This window comes from Leptodactylus fuscus, chromosome 3 (assembly GCF_031893055.1).
Source record: "Leptodactylus fuscus isolate aLepFus1 chromosome 3, aLepFus1.hap2, whole genome shotgun sequence".
In the NCBI taxonomy this organism is placed as follows: domain Eukaryota; kingdom Metazoa; phylum Chordata; class Amphibia; order Anura; family Leptodactylidae; genus Leptodactylus; species Leptodactylus fuscus.
In genome coordinates this window covers 137,679,573-137,697,576 of record NC_134267.1, presented here as the reverse complement: position 1 = coordinate 137,697,576, position 18,004 = coordinate 137,679,573, and the positions used below count along the sequence as shown (strand labels likewise).

Below are 18,004 nucleotides of genomic sequence, written 5' to 3'. Positions count from 1 at the left end.
TAGAAAATGATAAATTGAGTGGACTGGATAAGAGAATAATTTAGAATTCAGATTCAAGTAAAATATTTAATGGTATCTTTGTTTTGTTTTTGTCAGGCAGAAAAATCTGTTTCAGGTTTTTGAAGAGATTTTCTGAAGCAGTTGTGTTGTGTGTGTGGTTTTTCTTGTTTTTGTTTTGTTTTTTTCTTTTTGCAAAAAAAAACACCTCAAAAACCTCTTAAGATTAATTTTCTGACTTCATTTCTGTGGAAATTTTAGAAGGAATCTGCCTAAAGATAGGGCAGAAGGTTTCTAATTTTTCCCTCTAGCTGATTGTTTTTTCAGAAAAACTGCTCATGACCTACATTGAAATGAATAGGAAGGAAAGACTGCTTCAAAATCTTCCAGAAAAAAAACCTGAATGTAAACATACCATTATGGTACTGTCTGATATCCAATGATGTTGCTAGGAGATCTGCAGTTGTAATAACTCCTGAGTTTGCTTATTTTATTATGCAAACTCTTTGACTTCATGGTGTGTTGGTGCTGAAAATTATTGGCTTACATTTACAATTGAAGTTTAAAAGTTAGCATAAACTGAGAGCAGGCAGTCTACATGTGCTAAATTTATCACAGTGACTCCTGCTGTGCGATAGATTTGGAGCATCTCATTAGACATTTTTCGTTCATAAAATCTTAGGCTGGGTTCACACTACCATTGTTGATGTCCGTTGCTGTCTTCCGTCATAGGAAGACATGCAGAATTTTATCTCCCGTTACCAAAGTAAACAAACATGACTGAAGATAATGAATTGCCATGTTGTTTAGATTATTGTCAATGAGAACAGACACAAAATCAGTTTGTGTCCGTTCTATGCAACAGTTTGTCTGTTGCTGTTATCCTATGATGGAAGACAGCAACAGATATTAACAACATTAGTGTGACCCCAGCCTTAGGCTAGGGCTGCAGAGCGAGTCAGTCGACAAAAAGTCACCAACAAGCCATACAGTTAAAATCCAGGTTTTTGCGACAATCATGTTGTAGTCGAATGAAGTAGCAGGTGGCAACATGATACCGTAGACAATCTTTAGATGTATCTTTTTTTTGTGAGATACATTTTATCATGTAGCCCTAGCCTTAGTTGATTTTGACTTGGCCACACCCTCTTTTCAACATGGGAAAACCAGTTTCCAGCATGATAGTCATTCATTTTGTCATCAATGAATTAAGTCTTGCTGCTACCTAGCTATTGTTCAGAGAAGTATTTCCATGCTACTGTACTAGGCCAGCTGTATCCTGAAGAATCTGAGTACTGATCTACGCATATCCATCTATATGGAAACACAGAATTGTAAAAAAGAAAAAAAAATTACTGACTACCATTCTGGCAATGAAGTGCAAAAACAGGAAATGACTTTTACTTGTATTTTGCATTTTACAGATGTACCTTGTGATTTTCCCAGAAGGAACACGATACAATCCTGATATACCGAAGGTTATTGCTGATAGTCAAGCTTTTGCTATGAAAGAAGGTAAAATTCTGAAAGGCTGCAAGAAGTGAAATTTGCCTAGGACATCTGCCACTGCTAAATCTTTAAACACTCAGACATTATCAGGAATTACATATCCACCCTTTTCTTGACATGATGCTACTTAAGGAACACTGCAACAGAAGGAAATATCATTGTATTCTATAATTCTTTATTTCTGCTACACTATGCAGATGGAACAGTCAAAAATTTGTCAAAATCTGTGAATTTAGGTCTTTAAAAGAGAACCTCTCACTGTGTTTCATCTCCTACAAACTGTTGTAATGGTTGAATAGATGAAAAGATGGTGGCTATTTCTTAATTACATTTAGATCTGAGGAAAAGGGCAATGTGAAAACATTTTGCTATCTTATAGCCTTCTCCTCCTTCATGGGCCTCAACCATTTTCAGAGTGCTAGGCAGCTGCTTAGAGGAACCCATGGCTGCCGTTTTTTGGCACAAGGTTGGAGGAGGCAGGGTTTTTATAAAGCTGTAAAATTTGCATCACTTGGCCTTTCCTAACAATGATGGTGAACAAGCCATAACTGGTTTATTAATGTCTGCGACTTTGGTCAAACTTATCTGAGCACACAAATCTACAAGGGTTCCCAAACTTTTGCAAGGTACTCCTTTCCCTTTTTCACTTTCAAGAAGTGTAGTAACATTTCTTCATTTCACACTGCAGTCACTTCCTTTTCGCCTTTTATTCTCTTTAGAGCTTGTGAAATAGCAGAACAGGTAGTGACCACTACAGTAAACTAATGTAGAGTGCCGAAATACAGATTTTCAGATGTGAAGTTACTGGATGTCTTCAACACAAATGTGTCTATTTTGGGCATACCATTTCAGACATCAGCAATGTTTTTTGTATGCTTACCATATACGTGCTGAGAGTGTTTATGGCTCTGTGGCCAAAGACTTATTTCAAGGAAGGTTTTGTTGTTCCAGAACTGCGTGCAGTTTGGCTGCAGAACACAAGCATTCTTCAATCCATTGTTGTTGGTCTCTGGTATACTTCTGCTCTGAAGTCTTTCATATGTAGGAATGTGTAATGGTTATTTAAAGTAGGATATCAGAGTCAAAGCAGATTTTTGCTACTCATTGTGCCCAGAAATACGGAATACAAAGTATTCTCTAAGAGGCGAACTTGCAGTGTGATGCAGAGCTGTACAAAGTATTTCAGAGAGTTAGCCTTGGAGTCATGCATTTATCTCACAGCTTAACCTCTACCAGAAAGGACACAGTTATCCCCAACTAACCTTTAAGCAGCAGTAAAAAAAATTAATAACTCTGTCATCATCTAAACAATAATATGTATGGGTCTGTTTAATATTACTGATTGCATATCTGGTTGCAGTAAGCATTGAATGTTTCTAAATCCCATTCCCAGTCTGTATACTGTCAGCTCTTCGTGTGATAGGCATTAAAAGTGGATAGTTAAAGGCACACACATCTCTTCTGACCATCTTCATCGATGCAGTTATCAAATTGATCCTTTTAGCTTTGTCTCAGGAAAGTGGGTGGAATAATAGAATAAATAATTACAGTATAAGTGGACTGTTAGGCTGGGTTCACACTACCATTGTTAATGTCCATTGCTGTCTTCTGTCATAAGATGACTGCAACAGACATTAACAGTTGCAGAGAACAGATACAGACTGTCTGTGTTCTTTCCCATTGAACATAATGTAAACAACATGATGGAAAAAATATGGTATGTGTGTCGGCTGCATCTGACCACGGATCACGTGAACAGAATTCATAGTATGAGTTTACTGTACAGAAGTCCTACAATGCTGCGAATACTGAACAGGGTAAATCAGAAGCTCACAGCTTCATAAATCACTATGAGACTTTTAGTAGGACAGGTAGCATTCCCTTCAAATGTGGTTGAATAATGGATATCAGAATCTATATAACTTCATACAGCCACTTTGAAATAAACAACATATCCTTGATAGATGAACGGAAGGAATGTTTTGGGCAAGTGTGCCCGCCTTTAGGTGTAATAATGTGCAAGGCATGAATAGCAAGATGGTAGGGGAAATCCTGAAAATAGTTGTTCTCTCTCCCTGCCATTCCTGGCTATTTTCAGAGTTATCCCTATCACCCTGCTGTTCATACCTAGCACATTATCTGGCCTGATGAAGGACACACTTTGCTGAAAACTTTGCTTCATTTCATCAAACAAGGACTGGTTTTATTCCAAAGCTTCTGTATAAAGTTATATGGATTTTGATATCTATAGTTAATGTAATGGCAAGCTCAAGAAAATGACTTGCGGTTGCTCCATTTTTTTTAAGAGATAAAAAACAACAAAACACAGGCTGTGAGCTTTGTGCGTGCCACACTCAGGTCAGTCAGTTGACACATAGGACAGTATTTCTTAGGTTGGTGATATTTGTGTGAAATTGGGACCTAATCCTTCAAAACTGCTGATTTACTTTCATAATGTTATGTAGTCAAAATGAATGCCAGATATATGATCTATAAAATCCAAATAAAGAACCTTTTTATGCTATTTCCAGGTAAGGGGACACTTTCATATATTTAATAGTGTTTCTGTAAATACTCATTTAACTCCGTGTCTTCCTAGGTCTTCCTGTTCTTAAACATGTGCTAACACCTCGTGTAAAGGCAACTCATATAGCGATTGAGACCATGCAGGACTACTTGGACGCTGTGTATGATGTCACTGTTGCTTACGAAAAGACAACCACCCAGAGTGGCCAAAGGAAAGAAGCACCTTCTATGACAGGTACACTGGTACTACAGAATGTCATTTCTCAAGAGTTATGTGCTATTTGTTTACTGGAGCTTAGACATAGAGGCTTTTTATATATGACTTTGAAGAATATGGTTAGTGGGGCATCCCCGTTCTCAATTTACCAGTATGTACAAAATCTATTTTAGGCAAGGTTTACATCTTAAGTGCCAGTGATTCTCACCTTCAGAAGGTTTTGGAAAAATGAGAACCTACCCTTATAAGTAAAACCAGGAATAAATGCCTAGGCAAATATGTGCAAGGGCCTATTGCACACAGCAAAGCCATGTATACATCTGTACAGCTCAGTTAGTAATATGACAGCGCATATAGAGCCTTAAAGGGGTTATCTGATGAACCCCTTTCTATATGCCCTCTTTTTTTTGCAAACTCAGGTGATAGTAAAATGATGAGAATGGAACCTATAGCAAGCAGCGGATCATGCTGGGGCCATTTTCTTAAAGGGATGCTCTTTGTGTATGATATATGGGATCCAATCCATATAATTATCCCTTATTGCATTGCCTGCTGTTCATTTACCCTGCGCTGTCGGCTGAGCGCTCTCTCAGGTGACAGCTACTATACTCCTCCCCACTCCCCCATACTTACATGCTCTTTTTGGTCAGTTTAGGGACTCCTGCTGCTGCAAGACCTGTGTGAGATATTGAACGAGGAGGCTGTGCTAGGCCTCAGCTCCCTATCAGCCTATCTGATGAGGGTGGGAGAAGTGAGATGGGCTGTTATCATTATGATCCATCCAGTTGACCGGGAAGGGTGGGCTACTTGCTGCCTGTAGCAACGTGACTGAGGGAGTTTTGTGATGTGCAGGTTGCTAAGTGACTCGGGGTGGGCAGGGATTCACTCACTGGACATACGAACTAAGAGATGTTGGAGTAGAAGTGGAACGCGCCGCTATCGTTGGGCGTCTGTGCCACTTCCACTTGCATGTCTCCTTGGCAGAGACGTGCGTTTGGAAGAATAGGGGTAGCAAGTGGCAGTTGCTGCAAATGCTGAATACTAATGCAGCGGGCGGGTTCTTGTAAGCTGTAATAGGAAACACATAGATGGTATCGTCAGGTAATGTCAGGCTGGTATGGAAAAGATGGTATTGTCAGGCTCTAATGGAAAAGTGCCCAGTGACGTTTACAAGTTTAAATCACATGATTTAAACTTGTTGAGCAATAGGCCCCTTTCCATTAGAACAGTGACCAGGCCCAACACGCCAGTAATGACCTGATGACAGCCCTGAAGGGGAGGATTGGGAGGCTCCCATACACCTCAGATATTTGGCTGGTCCAGCTAGTTGTTCTAATGTTTATTGGACCTTAAAGTCTACAAAGCATCCTGTAATAGACTGGATTAGGTAAGTGGACATTTAGTTGTACTGCATGGATTTATGATGGCATATTTTAATTCCCACTTTACATTCCCTAGCATGATCATAAGCTTCTCACAGAAAAGTTCTGCTTTGTGTAATCAGTTGTAAATCCTTTAGTGAAGCAGCTTCTTCTAAATAAGATACATCACTGTGTACTTCAGTGCCAAATGTCTCCCAGAACGCGCAGTTCAGTATATGACGTTAATTTCCCTCTGAGTTATTATCTCTATTAAAGTGCCGTATAAATATATAGCATCTCCTAACCATATTCAGGTTCTTCCTCTTTCCAGAATGTGCTTCTTTGCCAGTTCTTCCATTTGTTTGGCTTCAGGATTAAGTTTATGGATGTGTTGACAAGTATTTCATATTTTGACAAATACTGTACCTAAGAAAAGATTAGTTCTTGAAATCTTTTTTTTTTTTTTTTTTCCTTTTTCTGGCAACACATAAGTATAGTGAATATGTTCGATGAAAATACCAATCATCATCTAGAATACTGTGCACTTTTCTCATATCTCTTATTATGTGTAATTTACATTAATGAAAGCCATATTCTTTAAATTAAGTCTTAAATGTAGACTACCTGTTGAGTTTGTGACATTTAACGCTGCAGCTCGTCTCAATCCGAGGTCATTAACATTTATAGGTACATAGTGTAAAATAGCTGTGTCAGCGCACAAGCAAGATTTGCTGACAAAAGACCAGAAGCCTCGCATCTGCTCTGCCTGGGAGTTAGATTTTTTATTAGAGAAGTAATGCTACTGTGCAGTACATAAATATTGTGTACATAATGCTTTCTGCTAATGCTTAAAGCGGTCCCTAACAGAATATTGTAAAATAACATTACTGTATGTTATTTTAATGCATAACATAATCCTGAACTCCTGAAAAATATATACATTTTTTTGGACTGTTTTTATGCAGCTCTAGTGTAATGTAGAGTTACACATATCTCAAAATTAGTTCTGTTTAGCCTGTCTTCTTCCCCCACTATGATATGTGGGGGTTAAGGATGGTGTGAAGTACCTCTCGTGTACATATAAGAGGACCCTCGGCTGAAAACTACAGGTGAAACACAGATTTCTGCCATGAATGTGCAGTAAATGTGCCAGGTGATCCTCACAAGGCTTAGCCATTGAAACATTATGAGTGGAGTTAACATGCTCATTTTCAAAAAAAATAAAGAAAAGAACATAATCCCACTCAAAGTATAATTTATCAAATTTTTTTTTAAAAATTACGTATACAACACTAGCAAAAAAAATGCATAATGTGAAAAAAACGTTAACATACATAGACAAAAAGGGGGTAACACATGAAGTTCTACTACTGATAATGGGTACCCAGGCAAAATCCGTGTACAATGCACAGTGCACCTACTCAGGAGTAGTAAGATGGAGGGGTGTATGTAACTCATTACCAAGTAAAGGCAATCAGGTCAAACATGATAATCACGCATGTAAGGCCATAAAGCAGAGAGAAAACTAACACCAAGTGACACCAGGGATGAAGGACCCAGCGCTTACACCTGATGTGCGTTTTGCCCCAGAATGGGGCTTTAAGGGATGAAATAACATGGAGATTACACCCTATTTAAAGAGGACCTTTCTCCGCCTGGGGCACACATGGTGTAATACACCGCTAGAAAGCCAAGAATGCGTTGATTTGATTGAAGTCAGTCAGGAACGCCATTCCTCACGGTAGCGTCTATAGTGCTGCACTGTGAGAAGGGGCACTGCTTACCGTCCAGCCATGACGCTGAGCAATGAGGAACACCCCTCAGTACTCTTCTATAGACAATTACTTTCAGGAGGGAAGGGAGGCGTTCCACATCGCTCTCACAGTACAGCGCAATAGACGTGAAAGCCGATAGTGCGCTGAATTCTATGCACAGGAGGTGAAAGCTCATCTTTAAGAGTAGAGGTGACCAATAGAATTAATAGTGCCCAGGTGCAAGATAACATGTATTAACCACATTCCTACGTCAGTGTAACACTGGAGTAAGGAGCCTAATATAATTCATCATATAACTTGTTGATTTGATTGATATTTTGATTAGCCAATTATAACCGCTTATGTTTGCTGATGCGATTCATGTGACTATGATGTTACTATACCCATGGGATACCACTGTCTAATCTGATCTTATGGGCATGTTTGGGCTCCTGACGTAGGAATGTGGATAATACATGCTATCTTGCACTTGGGCACTATTAATTCTATTGTCACCTCTTAGTTTATATGAACACCTTGTCTTTGTTATGCGTCAGAAAATGTTGTGTGTTTCTTGTTTTTTATTTTTTTCGGTTTAGTTGGAATCATTTTGAAAATCCTCTTAGGCTAAGTTCACACCAGCATTCGGGGATTCCGTTCCCCTCTCTGCATTTTTCAAGCAGAAACCACACAGACCCCATTATAGTCTATGGGGTAACCGCTTTTTTATGCAGATTAGGTTTCTGCATAAAAAGCTGAACGCAGATGAGTACCTGGCCTTAGTTTGTGTAGATGTTGCTGTTACATACAGTGTTGGCCAAAAGTATTGGTACCCCTGCAATTCTATCAGATAATACTCATTTTCTTATTTACTAATTTTATCATTTAATTTGTCTTCAATGGTTATTGGAAGTGGTTGTTCAGTTATTTTGTCTAAAGGTTGTGCTACCAAGTAATAGGCTGAGGGTGGCAATACTTTTGTCCGGCCCATTTTTGGAGTTTTGTGTAAAATGATCAATGATTTGACTTTTTTTTTTCATTGCAAGCAAAACAAATGAAGCTCTTAATACCAAAGAGTTTGTACTTGCAATCATTTTCTGTAAGAACATAAGTATTATCTGACAGAATTGCAGGGGTGCCAATACTTTTGGCCAACACTAGAAAACAAGAGGTTGCACCGAGCTGATCTGTTTGGTTAGATCGAAGAATAAATATTTAAAAACCAGGTTTTTGAGAGCTGCAGTTTAAACTAGTTCCCCATAGGGAACAGTACACTGAAAAAAGAACAACCTATATGATCATCCAATTTATGGAAGATCAATAAAAACTGTGCTATGCTATCTCAGGTTGGCGCAGTTTTTATTGATCTTCCATAAATTGGATGATCATATAGGTTGTTCTTTTTTGGCCAACACTGTACTTGTTATGACACCTCTGCTGTTTTTTTGGTTCTCACTTAGATCGTCCATGTCAAGTGTCAGTTCTTGTGGTTACACATATTCAGCAGCTTCCACCTCCAGCTTTCTGTCACAATTTTGTAGCTTTCTGCTATTCTAGAGGACTTGCTAGAACTTACTAAGATTGTGTATCGATAAGAATAACAATGTTCTTGTAATTTGATGTTTGTATTGAGACTCCTCAGTTCTGGGTATACAACATATGACTTTTTCCTTCCAGCCTCCCTTACTACTTTTTTTTTCTCTGTTTATAGAACGATAATGTTAGTGACCAATATACCCCGATGAACGCAGAAATAAACGTGTTATTGTTCTCATAAACCACCTAATGTATTTTGTTATATCTTTAGAATTTCTGTGTAAGGAATGTCCAAGAATTCATATAAATGTGGAGCGTATTGACATTAAGGATATTCCAAAAGAGCATTCCTTCATAAGGAGATGGCTTCATGAACGCTTTGAAATTAAAGATAGGTATGTACACAGATTCTTAACATTTCTAGTGAATAACAATTGTGTTACCAAATGAGATAAAACACATCAATCTGTACCAGCTCCTCACAGGGGCTACAGGGGCTTTTTGCTTATTTGCCTTCTTTTTGATGTCCAGAAACTTGTACTTATAACAGCCTTAAAAGTTGCAATATTCTAAAGTTGACATATCACTATTGCGGTAATCTTGCTCAGGATTATGTTAAAAGGGTTATCCAAGAAAAATAAAATGGTCTAAAGTGAGGGAATGGCACAATATAATAAATGATCCACTACTTACTCTTACATCTAACACTATGACCAGCTAGTAACCAATGTTCTTATTTCTAGGCTACTCACAGAGTTTTATGAAGCTGCAGATCCTGAAAAACGCAATAAGTTTCCTGCAGACGGTCACGTTGCAAAGCTCAGCTTGAAGAAAACTGTGCCACCCTTGTTCCTTTTAACTGGTTTAACAGCTGGCATGCTATGCACAGAAACTGGAAGGAAAATTTATATGAACACTTGGATATATGGAACTTTAATTGGTTGTATATGGGTCAGCATCAAAGCCTAAATGGACCATTAGTCTTTACCAGCTGCACATTATACCAAATCTTTTGTCCAGAACTGAACACCTTGTATGTTCTGCCTTATTCATGACAACATTGAATTCAATAGAATGTAAGAGTGCTGGAAATGTGGCTAGTCTCAATTGCAATTTGAGTGTGATATTGTATTCCTAATGTCCTAAAGTTCACCGTTCACGCTTACTGTAATAACCCTCACTTTACTTAATTAGCATAAATGCTTACCAATAACCAGATCACCATGTAACTGAAGGCAACAAAGCCATTTATGCTAGCCTCAGAAGTGCCAAGAACCAACCCTGCCATGATGTTAATGGCACAGTTGGGCTTGTTGAACACTCAGCCAAGAACCCTGGTGATCTGGAAGACCTTGCCTATCCATAGTGCTCTATGTGGCTTTTGTATGTACTCAGGTTTGCAACTTTTCTTCTTTCAACTTTTTTTTTTTCTTTTTTAAACATTTTCTTCTATACATTAAAGTGGATCTTTATCATGAATTCTTTCTCCACAATGGTTTATCATAAAATCTTCTGTTACTATATGATACATTTGTATCTGCATAGGGGAATGTTCAACGTCTTTAAAAGTGAATTCTCGCACTGCGGATTTGTTGCAGCAGTCTGCAGCCGTCCAGTTCATCTGTTTTGGGGCTTGCTACTTCCACAACCCCATTCAGTTGTCTATAACTGATTTTCAGATGCAGACGTTTCTACATTAAATTTCACCCCTTGTGTAGTTATAAATGGCTCACGGTAAAGTTACCCTATTTTTTACTTTTAAGTTTATTTACGTAAAGCAGCTGAAAAGTAATTTGTGGTGCTAGCTTCTGCATCAGAGGAAAGCATGGGTTTGCTTTGTTTGTGTTACTTGTTTAACCACTGTAGATACTGTGTGATCTTTACATCGTTTTTCATATTCACATTAGTTTTTTTTTTTTTTTGTTGCTACAGCTAAAGTAACACACTATAGTTGGTATGTGTTATGGGTGTAAGCAATACTGCCCGATATGGTGCTATGCCTTACCGCTTGCTGATGCCGTAGAGAAATAAGAAGTAAATGTGTATGTGCCTTTTTACTTTAGATTTTGATTTATAGCCTTTATGCGTCAGCTCCAGTGTAAATTCATAACAATCAGAGAATATTTTTATTTTGAGCTTACAATTCTGTATCATTTATTTTTTTTTAAATAAGTAATGAATTTAATTAAGAAATATAGTTTGATGGATTTGTTTGGACCGGGTTGATGGGTATTTAATTAAAGAGTGATTCAGCAGAGTAAATATTCCTATCGTTGTATATGGATAGTATCTGAGATAAAATTGGAGTAGGGCGTAGAGGAAATAGCAGTTACATCAGGGATAATACCCTTTGTCTCCCTCTTATTTGCTTGGAGGGTTCGCTTGTTACAGTGCAGCTCTTAGATAGCTATGACAATTTTCTATATAATTATTTGAAAGGGTTTTTTGGATTGTTTGTGTGCAGAATACTTACATTTCATCTATTTTCCGTTTTGGAAAACGTAACATGTCACTTATACCTACAGAAGCGTCGGCAGATTCCCTGTAAATTGATAAAGCAATGTATTGGGTAAAACACTTCAGTTAGCTTCCAAGTTTGAATGTCATCATTGAGAGGAGAATACTCCTTTATAGGGGGTTTTCCAGAATCTCCATTTATCACCCATCCACAGTATTGTAAGTGTCTGATTTCCAAAATGGAAGTCCTGTTTCTACCTATTCTCTTACTGCACAGCCATGGTGAGGAGGAGTTATGACTAAAACATGTCCCCTGCAGCTTCAGTGTTTACTATGGGCTGATGGAAATCTCTGCTAGCCACATGGAAACTGGGTTCGAATGGCTGAACAACTTCATTGAAAACTTTTCATTACTGTGATTATGAGGTGAAGAGAAATTGGCAACATGGTACTCCTGTTTTTTTGGGGCCCTCTTGTGATTACTCACTGACCCACAATATAGGTGTTTCTAGTGTTTCTGCAAAAGCATGTTATAGTTAATACAACAAAGATGACTTATTTACTTTCTTACCTGTCAGTATGTGTAGTTTGTGATCGCTGCAGAACCGATCCTTATTTCTAGAACTGGACCCTCAGACTGATTACAATGAAATGTCCCAATTTCCAGCAGCAAAAAAAATCTGTTTCTGAATTGTTAAAAAGATGAACTTAATAACAACCTTTATCACATGTGCAGTGATTGTCCTATTTCAGACTCGCTCTTCTGTTCCCAGCACCTCCTAACGCAGATTATATCAATATGAAGTGGGTTGACCGTCTTCCTCAGTTCACTAGCTAAGATTGCCACCTTCTCTGTGTCAGCCATGAAGGAAAGCTCTGATTCAGTCAGTTACCCCACCTTCATTACATCACTGACACATCCTTTGTCAAAATGAACATTGATGCGGAGGCCCCGAGATGGGATGGGGGGGAGGGTCTGAAATAAGATGGCCAGAGTACTTTTGATAAAATAAAGCCTTAACCAGTTTTTCAGAAATGAATAGTACAGGTTAATGAATGAAAGTTGAAATATATATTATCAAAGAAATATGTTTTCCTCTCCACTTTTCAGACAGTTACTTTCTCCGTGTTAGTCTATGAGAAGGATAGAAAGGACATTCAAATAATTGCTGCTTTTACAGTCTGTTTTTCTAAACTATTTTAGCACTGATATCTGGTTGTAGGTAAGAGGCTATTTGTGCACAGAATGAGGCAGTGTGTCAATTAACTAGCCAGCAGCAACCTCCTATTCAGTCCCTCCCTTCTCCGTAGAACTGATGTAGAACTCCGTCTGATGCTGGATACAGAGACAAGTCTACTGTAAACAAGCAGTCAGATTGAAGATAAGGAGCAGTAGACCAGCTTAATAAGTGCTGAAGGAAACAGAACTTCTTACAAAGATATATTACAAGGTTTCCTATGTTAAAATGCACTATTCATTTTGTTTATAACTGGAGGTAAGTTTAACTTGCAAGAAGTTTTCATTGTCCTTTATATATCACCTTCATAGAAGCTTTCTTTTCTGTAACCTTGGCGCTGTGGTTTGGTTTCATTAGGTTTCCATGTTTTTAGTGTAAAAGCTAATATTCAATTCAAAGAGCTTGAAGAAATCTGGGTATATTAATTGGGTTACAAGGACTATGGGAGATATTTATCCAAAATAATCCAGATTGTTTCCCAAAGCAACCAGACAGATTTCGGCTACCATTTTTTTAGAAGCAATTTAAAAAATTGTTGCAAAAATTCTGTGCAACTTCTCTAGCTTCCCTTTGCACTATACATTATCATTTATTTTGAAATGCTACATATTTCATATAATTTGTGCATCACAAGCTTAATGTGGCAAATGTCATCAATTCCTTAATTACTAAGGTTATTCTGAAGGATGGTGAAGTTATAGTACCTTGGTACATTTCAAGTTGGTGTTTGTATATCCTACAGCCCTTTTTGAAATTTTGCTATAAGAACATGATTTGTAATTCATTGTGTGAGCCATATTTCACTTTTGCTGAGCTGACACTTGACAGTTTTTTTTTTTTCTTTTTAATGTGTGGGAGGAAGATATATTGGTAGGAGCTGTATGTCTAGATAACTAAGGGCCCCTGGAGGCTTTCTGGTTCTTTGATGTCTCCACTACATCCAGTCTTGTGGGCACTCAAATTTTTTTTCTTTTTTGTCATGTGGCAGCAATAATGAATTCTGTGGAAGAAAATGGAGATTGCATTGCTGTTCTTTATCAAATTCAACGCGTTCTTTTGCCAAAAAAATAGTTTTAACAATGTACTTGTTGAAAAGCATATATCACAAAGTGTATCACTCTTACGCCATGTCATTACATAGTTATTATTTAATGTGTTTATATAAAATTCCCATATACCTAATGTAAAGTTTATGTGCTGTGTTGCCAAGTTAAAAAAAACTAAAATAAAAATATACATTTACTATTACAGTTTGCTTTAATTATAAAACTATTAGAAAGTATTGTGTTCAGATTTTATCATGTCGCTATTGTGTCTGACTAATCTTTCTTTTTGGTCAACAATATTGCTTCTTCCTGCAAAATGGTTTTCCTTTCTCCTGCTTACCTCATTTCGGTTGCTTACCTCCTTTCTCCCCAGAAACGTTGCCCTCTGTTAACTTCTTTTTTCTTTTTTTTTTTTTTTGTTTTTGTTGTTTTGTTTTCTGGAAGCTTCATGGTTAGTTTTTGACTTGACTTGGATAACCAAGTGAAGCCCAGTTCACATCTGCATTCGGTATTCCATTTGGAAAGTCTGCTTTGCCCCCGAACGGAATACCGAACGCATTAAAAAGCGGTTAACAAAGAAAGCACATGGACCCTATAGACTATAATGGGGTCTGTGTGTTTTCCACATGGTGTCCGCATGAATCATGCAGAGAGAAAAGTACTTCAAGGAGTACTTCCCAAAAGGAATACTGAACGCAGATGTGAACCGGGCCTGACTACCAGAAAAAAAAAGTAAAAAAAAAATAATAGTGAATGCCACTCCGCTCTTTGTTAGAGCAAATTTGCAGCACCCTAGTAATCAAATGGAGTAACAGACTGCCACTACCAGCCACTGATGATGGCACAACCAATGAAAGTTTTATGGTAGAGACACAGTTTAATTTCTGTAGTGTTAAAACAAGTGGTTTTTCACCACACTTTAGTTTATAAAATGCAAAAAATGCTGCTGCACACACCAATTTCAAAAAGGTGCAATCAATTTATTAACAGAAGAAAAAATTGATCAACAACGTTTTGACATTTCGGTCATTGGACCTATGAGCAGTGTGCCATGGACGGACCTGGTTCTGATGAAGGTCCAATGACCGAAACGTCAAAATGTTGTTACTCTATTGTCTTTCCTACATGCCAATTTTGTCCTTATGTCCAATGGCACAACGGTTGTAAACACGATTTTTTTCTTCTGTTGATTGCACCTTTTTCACCTTTTCAGCATTTTTTGCATTTTGGACCATAGGGTCGAAGGATCCTTTACTGCTAGCACCATGCTACGTGAGTGAGTGTGCAGTACCATTGTTTTTTTTTGTATATTCACACTTTAGTTTCTGACTAATATTTTCACATCACTAAACAAAGTTAAAGTCCTGAGTATTTGTTCTCCAAAAAAATACATATATTATTTGCGACATTCGTGTGCCCCATCACAGAACATCAAACTATATTGGTACAGACTTAATAGCAAAGTCCCCCCAGTGTACTATAGGAGCAGAGTTGCCAATAGTTCATGTCCCTTATGCAAATTCACTTCTAAAGGAGGTTTTCTGGCTGCTTTGGGTTATTTACAGAAAGAAAAGTCTTGTGATTTGAGATTCAGTTGTTGGTAATTATGCAGGAATCTCAAATAAATGGTGTTTTGGTCCAAAACTTCTCCCCATTTCTGTAATATCCATTGGCTTTATAATTGTAGAATAAAACATTTTTTTTCCCATATGTTTGCATGCATGTGTTTCAGTTTACACACAGATTTTCATATGGAAAATCCACTGCATAAGTCAGTGAAATGTTCTCATTTTTATGTACACAGTGCAATTTCCTGCTTAAAAATTGACTTTCAGTGTAGATTTTAAAATCAGCATGTCATTTCTTTATGCACCTATTCACTGAGTATTTTAACCCATTTATGCTGGAGGTTGCATTTTGTTAGTTCTAATAATGGAACTCTAGGCATAAATGGGTTAAGAGGACCGGTCACCAACTCCAGTTTTTACCATAACCGATGCTTCACTGATTCCAGCACAGGAAGATTTTTTTTTTTTTTTTTCTCTAGCCCCCACCGTTCCAGAGTAATCACTGCAGTTAGTTTTGGTGTCTGATATACTGCTTAAGCTAGGTACTGTCAGATGTGTGGTCCCTAGCAGGAACAGACGAGAGAGCTTGATTCGGAATCAAATCAGAAATCGACACTCAGAGCTCAGAATAACACCTCTTGCCAGCAGCACTCTGTCTCTGCCGACCTACAGTTCAGAGCCTAATTGGCATAGGATGTGCCAAAACTAACAGCACTTTTGATAAGGAATGGTGTGCCAGAATCGGTGGAGCATCGATTATTAAATGATGCAAACAACTGGACTTTGGCAGAGATGGTGAAAAATCTTATTTAAGTTTACAGTGAGAGGAGTGAAAGGTTAGGTTTTATTACTATATACACCCCGGAACCCAGTTTATTACCTTTGGGGGGGGGTAGCTGGTAAGGCCAGAACTCTCCTTTCCCTCTTCTTTGCACATACCCCAACTCTCACCATCTCCCCTCTTAGGCAGTAGGTGCATTGTTGAGTAGAGCAGAGTTTGGCATCAACTGGGTAACCCGGGTATATGTTAATAAAATTAAACCAGTATATGGAATATTACACAGATAATGTTCAATATGACTGTTTGGCTCATCGAAAGAAAGAGGATTGGATGGCACTCCCGATTTATTTATTTATTAAATTGTAGATCTTGTTTCTGTTTGACTCATTGCTTTGTTGCTGGAATACATTCAAGTATGCACTATAAAATTATCTAGGGCAGATTTACCAATTAAAATACATTGACTTTTGGCTCAAGTAAACCACATTAATTGTTGTAGACGCTTTTTGCTCCTTGCTAGACAAAAGGCTGTGGCCGACTCCATAATTTTTTACATAAAAAAATGTCTTAAGTAAACCAAAATGTAGCATAACATTAAACAAAAGTATCCAAAGATGTCCCAGATTTCATTCAGCATGAGCCACTGATAAACTTGGCACATATAGTCTAGTTCAGGTATGCTCACACTTTTTCAGCATGTGAGCTACTTTATAAACTGACCAAGGCAAAAGATCTACTACCCACTTCTTGTGGGCGGGGCCGGGGCAGGCCTGTGGGCGGGGCAGAGCGTGAGAGCAGCAGACAGCGGTGTTCTGTGGCCGCCCAGGGATCCCCGGTGTCTGCTTGTTCACAGCGCAGGCTGAGAGTTATCTCTGGACACTGGCAGACTGGGGCTGCGGCAGCCCCACCTGCCAGTGTCAGTAGATGACTCTCAGCCTGCACTGTGAACAAGCAGCACCCCGGCCCTCTCCAACCCTAAGAGCGGGGAGCGCATCATCCCCCGGAGGTGCTGCTGCTCGGCCTGCAAGTGTCCGGAGTGCTTGTTCACAGCGCAGGCTGAGTCGACTCTCAGCCTGCACTGTGAACAAGCAGACACCAGGGATCCCTGGCTGCATCCTGTGATCGACCCATACGTCCTTTGCGATCAACCAATAGATCGCGGTGAACGTATTGGGCACCCCTGGTCTAGTTCATGGCTGTCTAAATTTAAGGTAGTGCTAATTATCTGCTCCATTGTGTTTTTTACCCATTTTGCATTTTTTTTACCGTATATACTCGAGTATAGGCCGACCTGAATATAAACAGAGGCCCCTAATTTTACCACAAACAACTGGGAAAACTTATTGACTCGAGTATAAGCCGGGGGGTGGGGGGAATGCAGCAACTACTGGAAAATGTCAAAAATTAAAATGGTCGAAGTTTTTGGTGCAGTAGTTGTTGGGTTCTGTGAAACCCCCTTCCCTGAGCTTGAGGACTGGGATTTTTTTCCCCCACTTGGAATTCAGCCTGGCTGAATATAGGGTATCTGCAGTGCTCCTATTAACCCCTTCTCGATGGAACAGGAGCACTGCAGATACCCTATATTCAGTAGACTGGGCACTTTCAGACACAGGGATACCGAATGTGTTTCACAGTAATTTTCTACTTTTATATGTATTCTAGGGAAAGGAGTGATTTAGAACTTTTAATTTTTTAAATTTTTTTTTAAAGCTTTTTTTTTTTTTTCACTATTTTTATGGGAGATTCTATACATTACTATTGCGGCTGGTCGTAGACCTGAAATTTTTTTTTAATTTTTTTGCTTGATTCGAGTATAAGCCAAGGGGGACTTTTTCAGCACAAAAACTGTGCTGAAAAACTCTGCTTATATTCGAGTATATACGGTAACTTGATTTAATTTGGTTTTTAATTTGAAATGCCATGTTTTTAATTCTAAAACTTCTGTGGCTTAAAGGGGCTCTATCAGCAAAATCATGCTGATAGAGCCCCATATATGCGTGCATAGCCTTTAAAA

The 18,004-nt window shown here is 38.4% G+C and overlaps 1 protein-coding gene across 1 annotated transcript in view; it reads left to right on the top strand.

Annotated features, from left to right (window-relative positions):
• Positions 1–13,799, top strand: part of AGPAT5 (1-acylglycerol-3-phosphate O-acyltransferase 5) — a 33,276-nt gene extending 19,477 nt beyond the window's left edge. Inside the window, exons 5-8 of the mRNA XM_075268428.1 lie at positions 1,422–1,512; positions 4,106–4,267; positions 9,172–9,295; positions 9,644–13,799. Coding sequence (XP_075124529.1) covers positions 1,422–1,512; positions 4,106–4,267; positions 9,172–9,295; positions 9,644–9,869 — 603 coding nt within the window. The 3' untranslated portion in view covers positions 9,870–13,799. The remainder of the gene's footprint in view (positions 1–1,421; positions 1,513–4,105; positions 4,268–9,171; positions 9,296–9,643) is intronic.
• Positions 13,800–18,004: the final 4,205 nt, after the last annotated feature.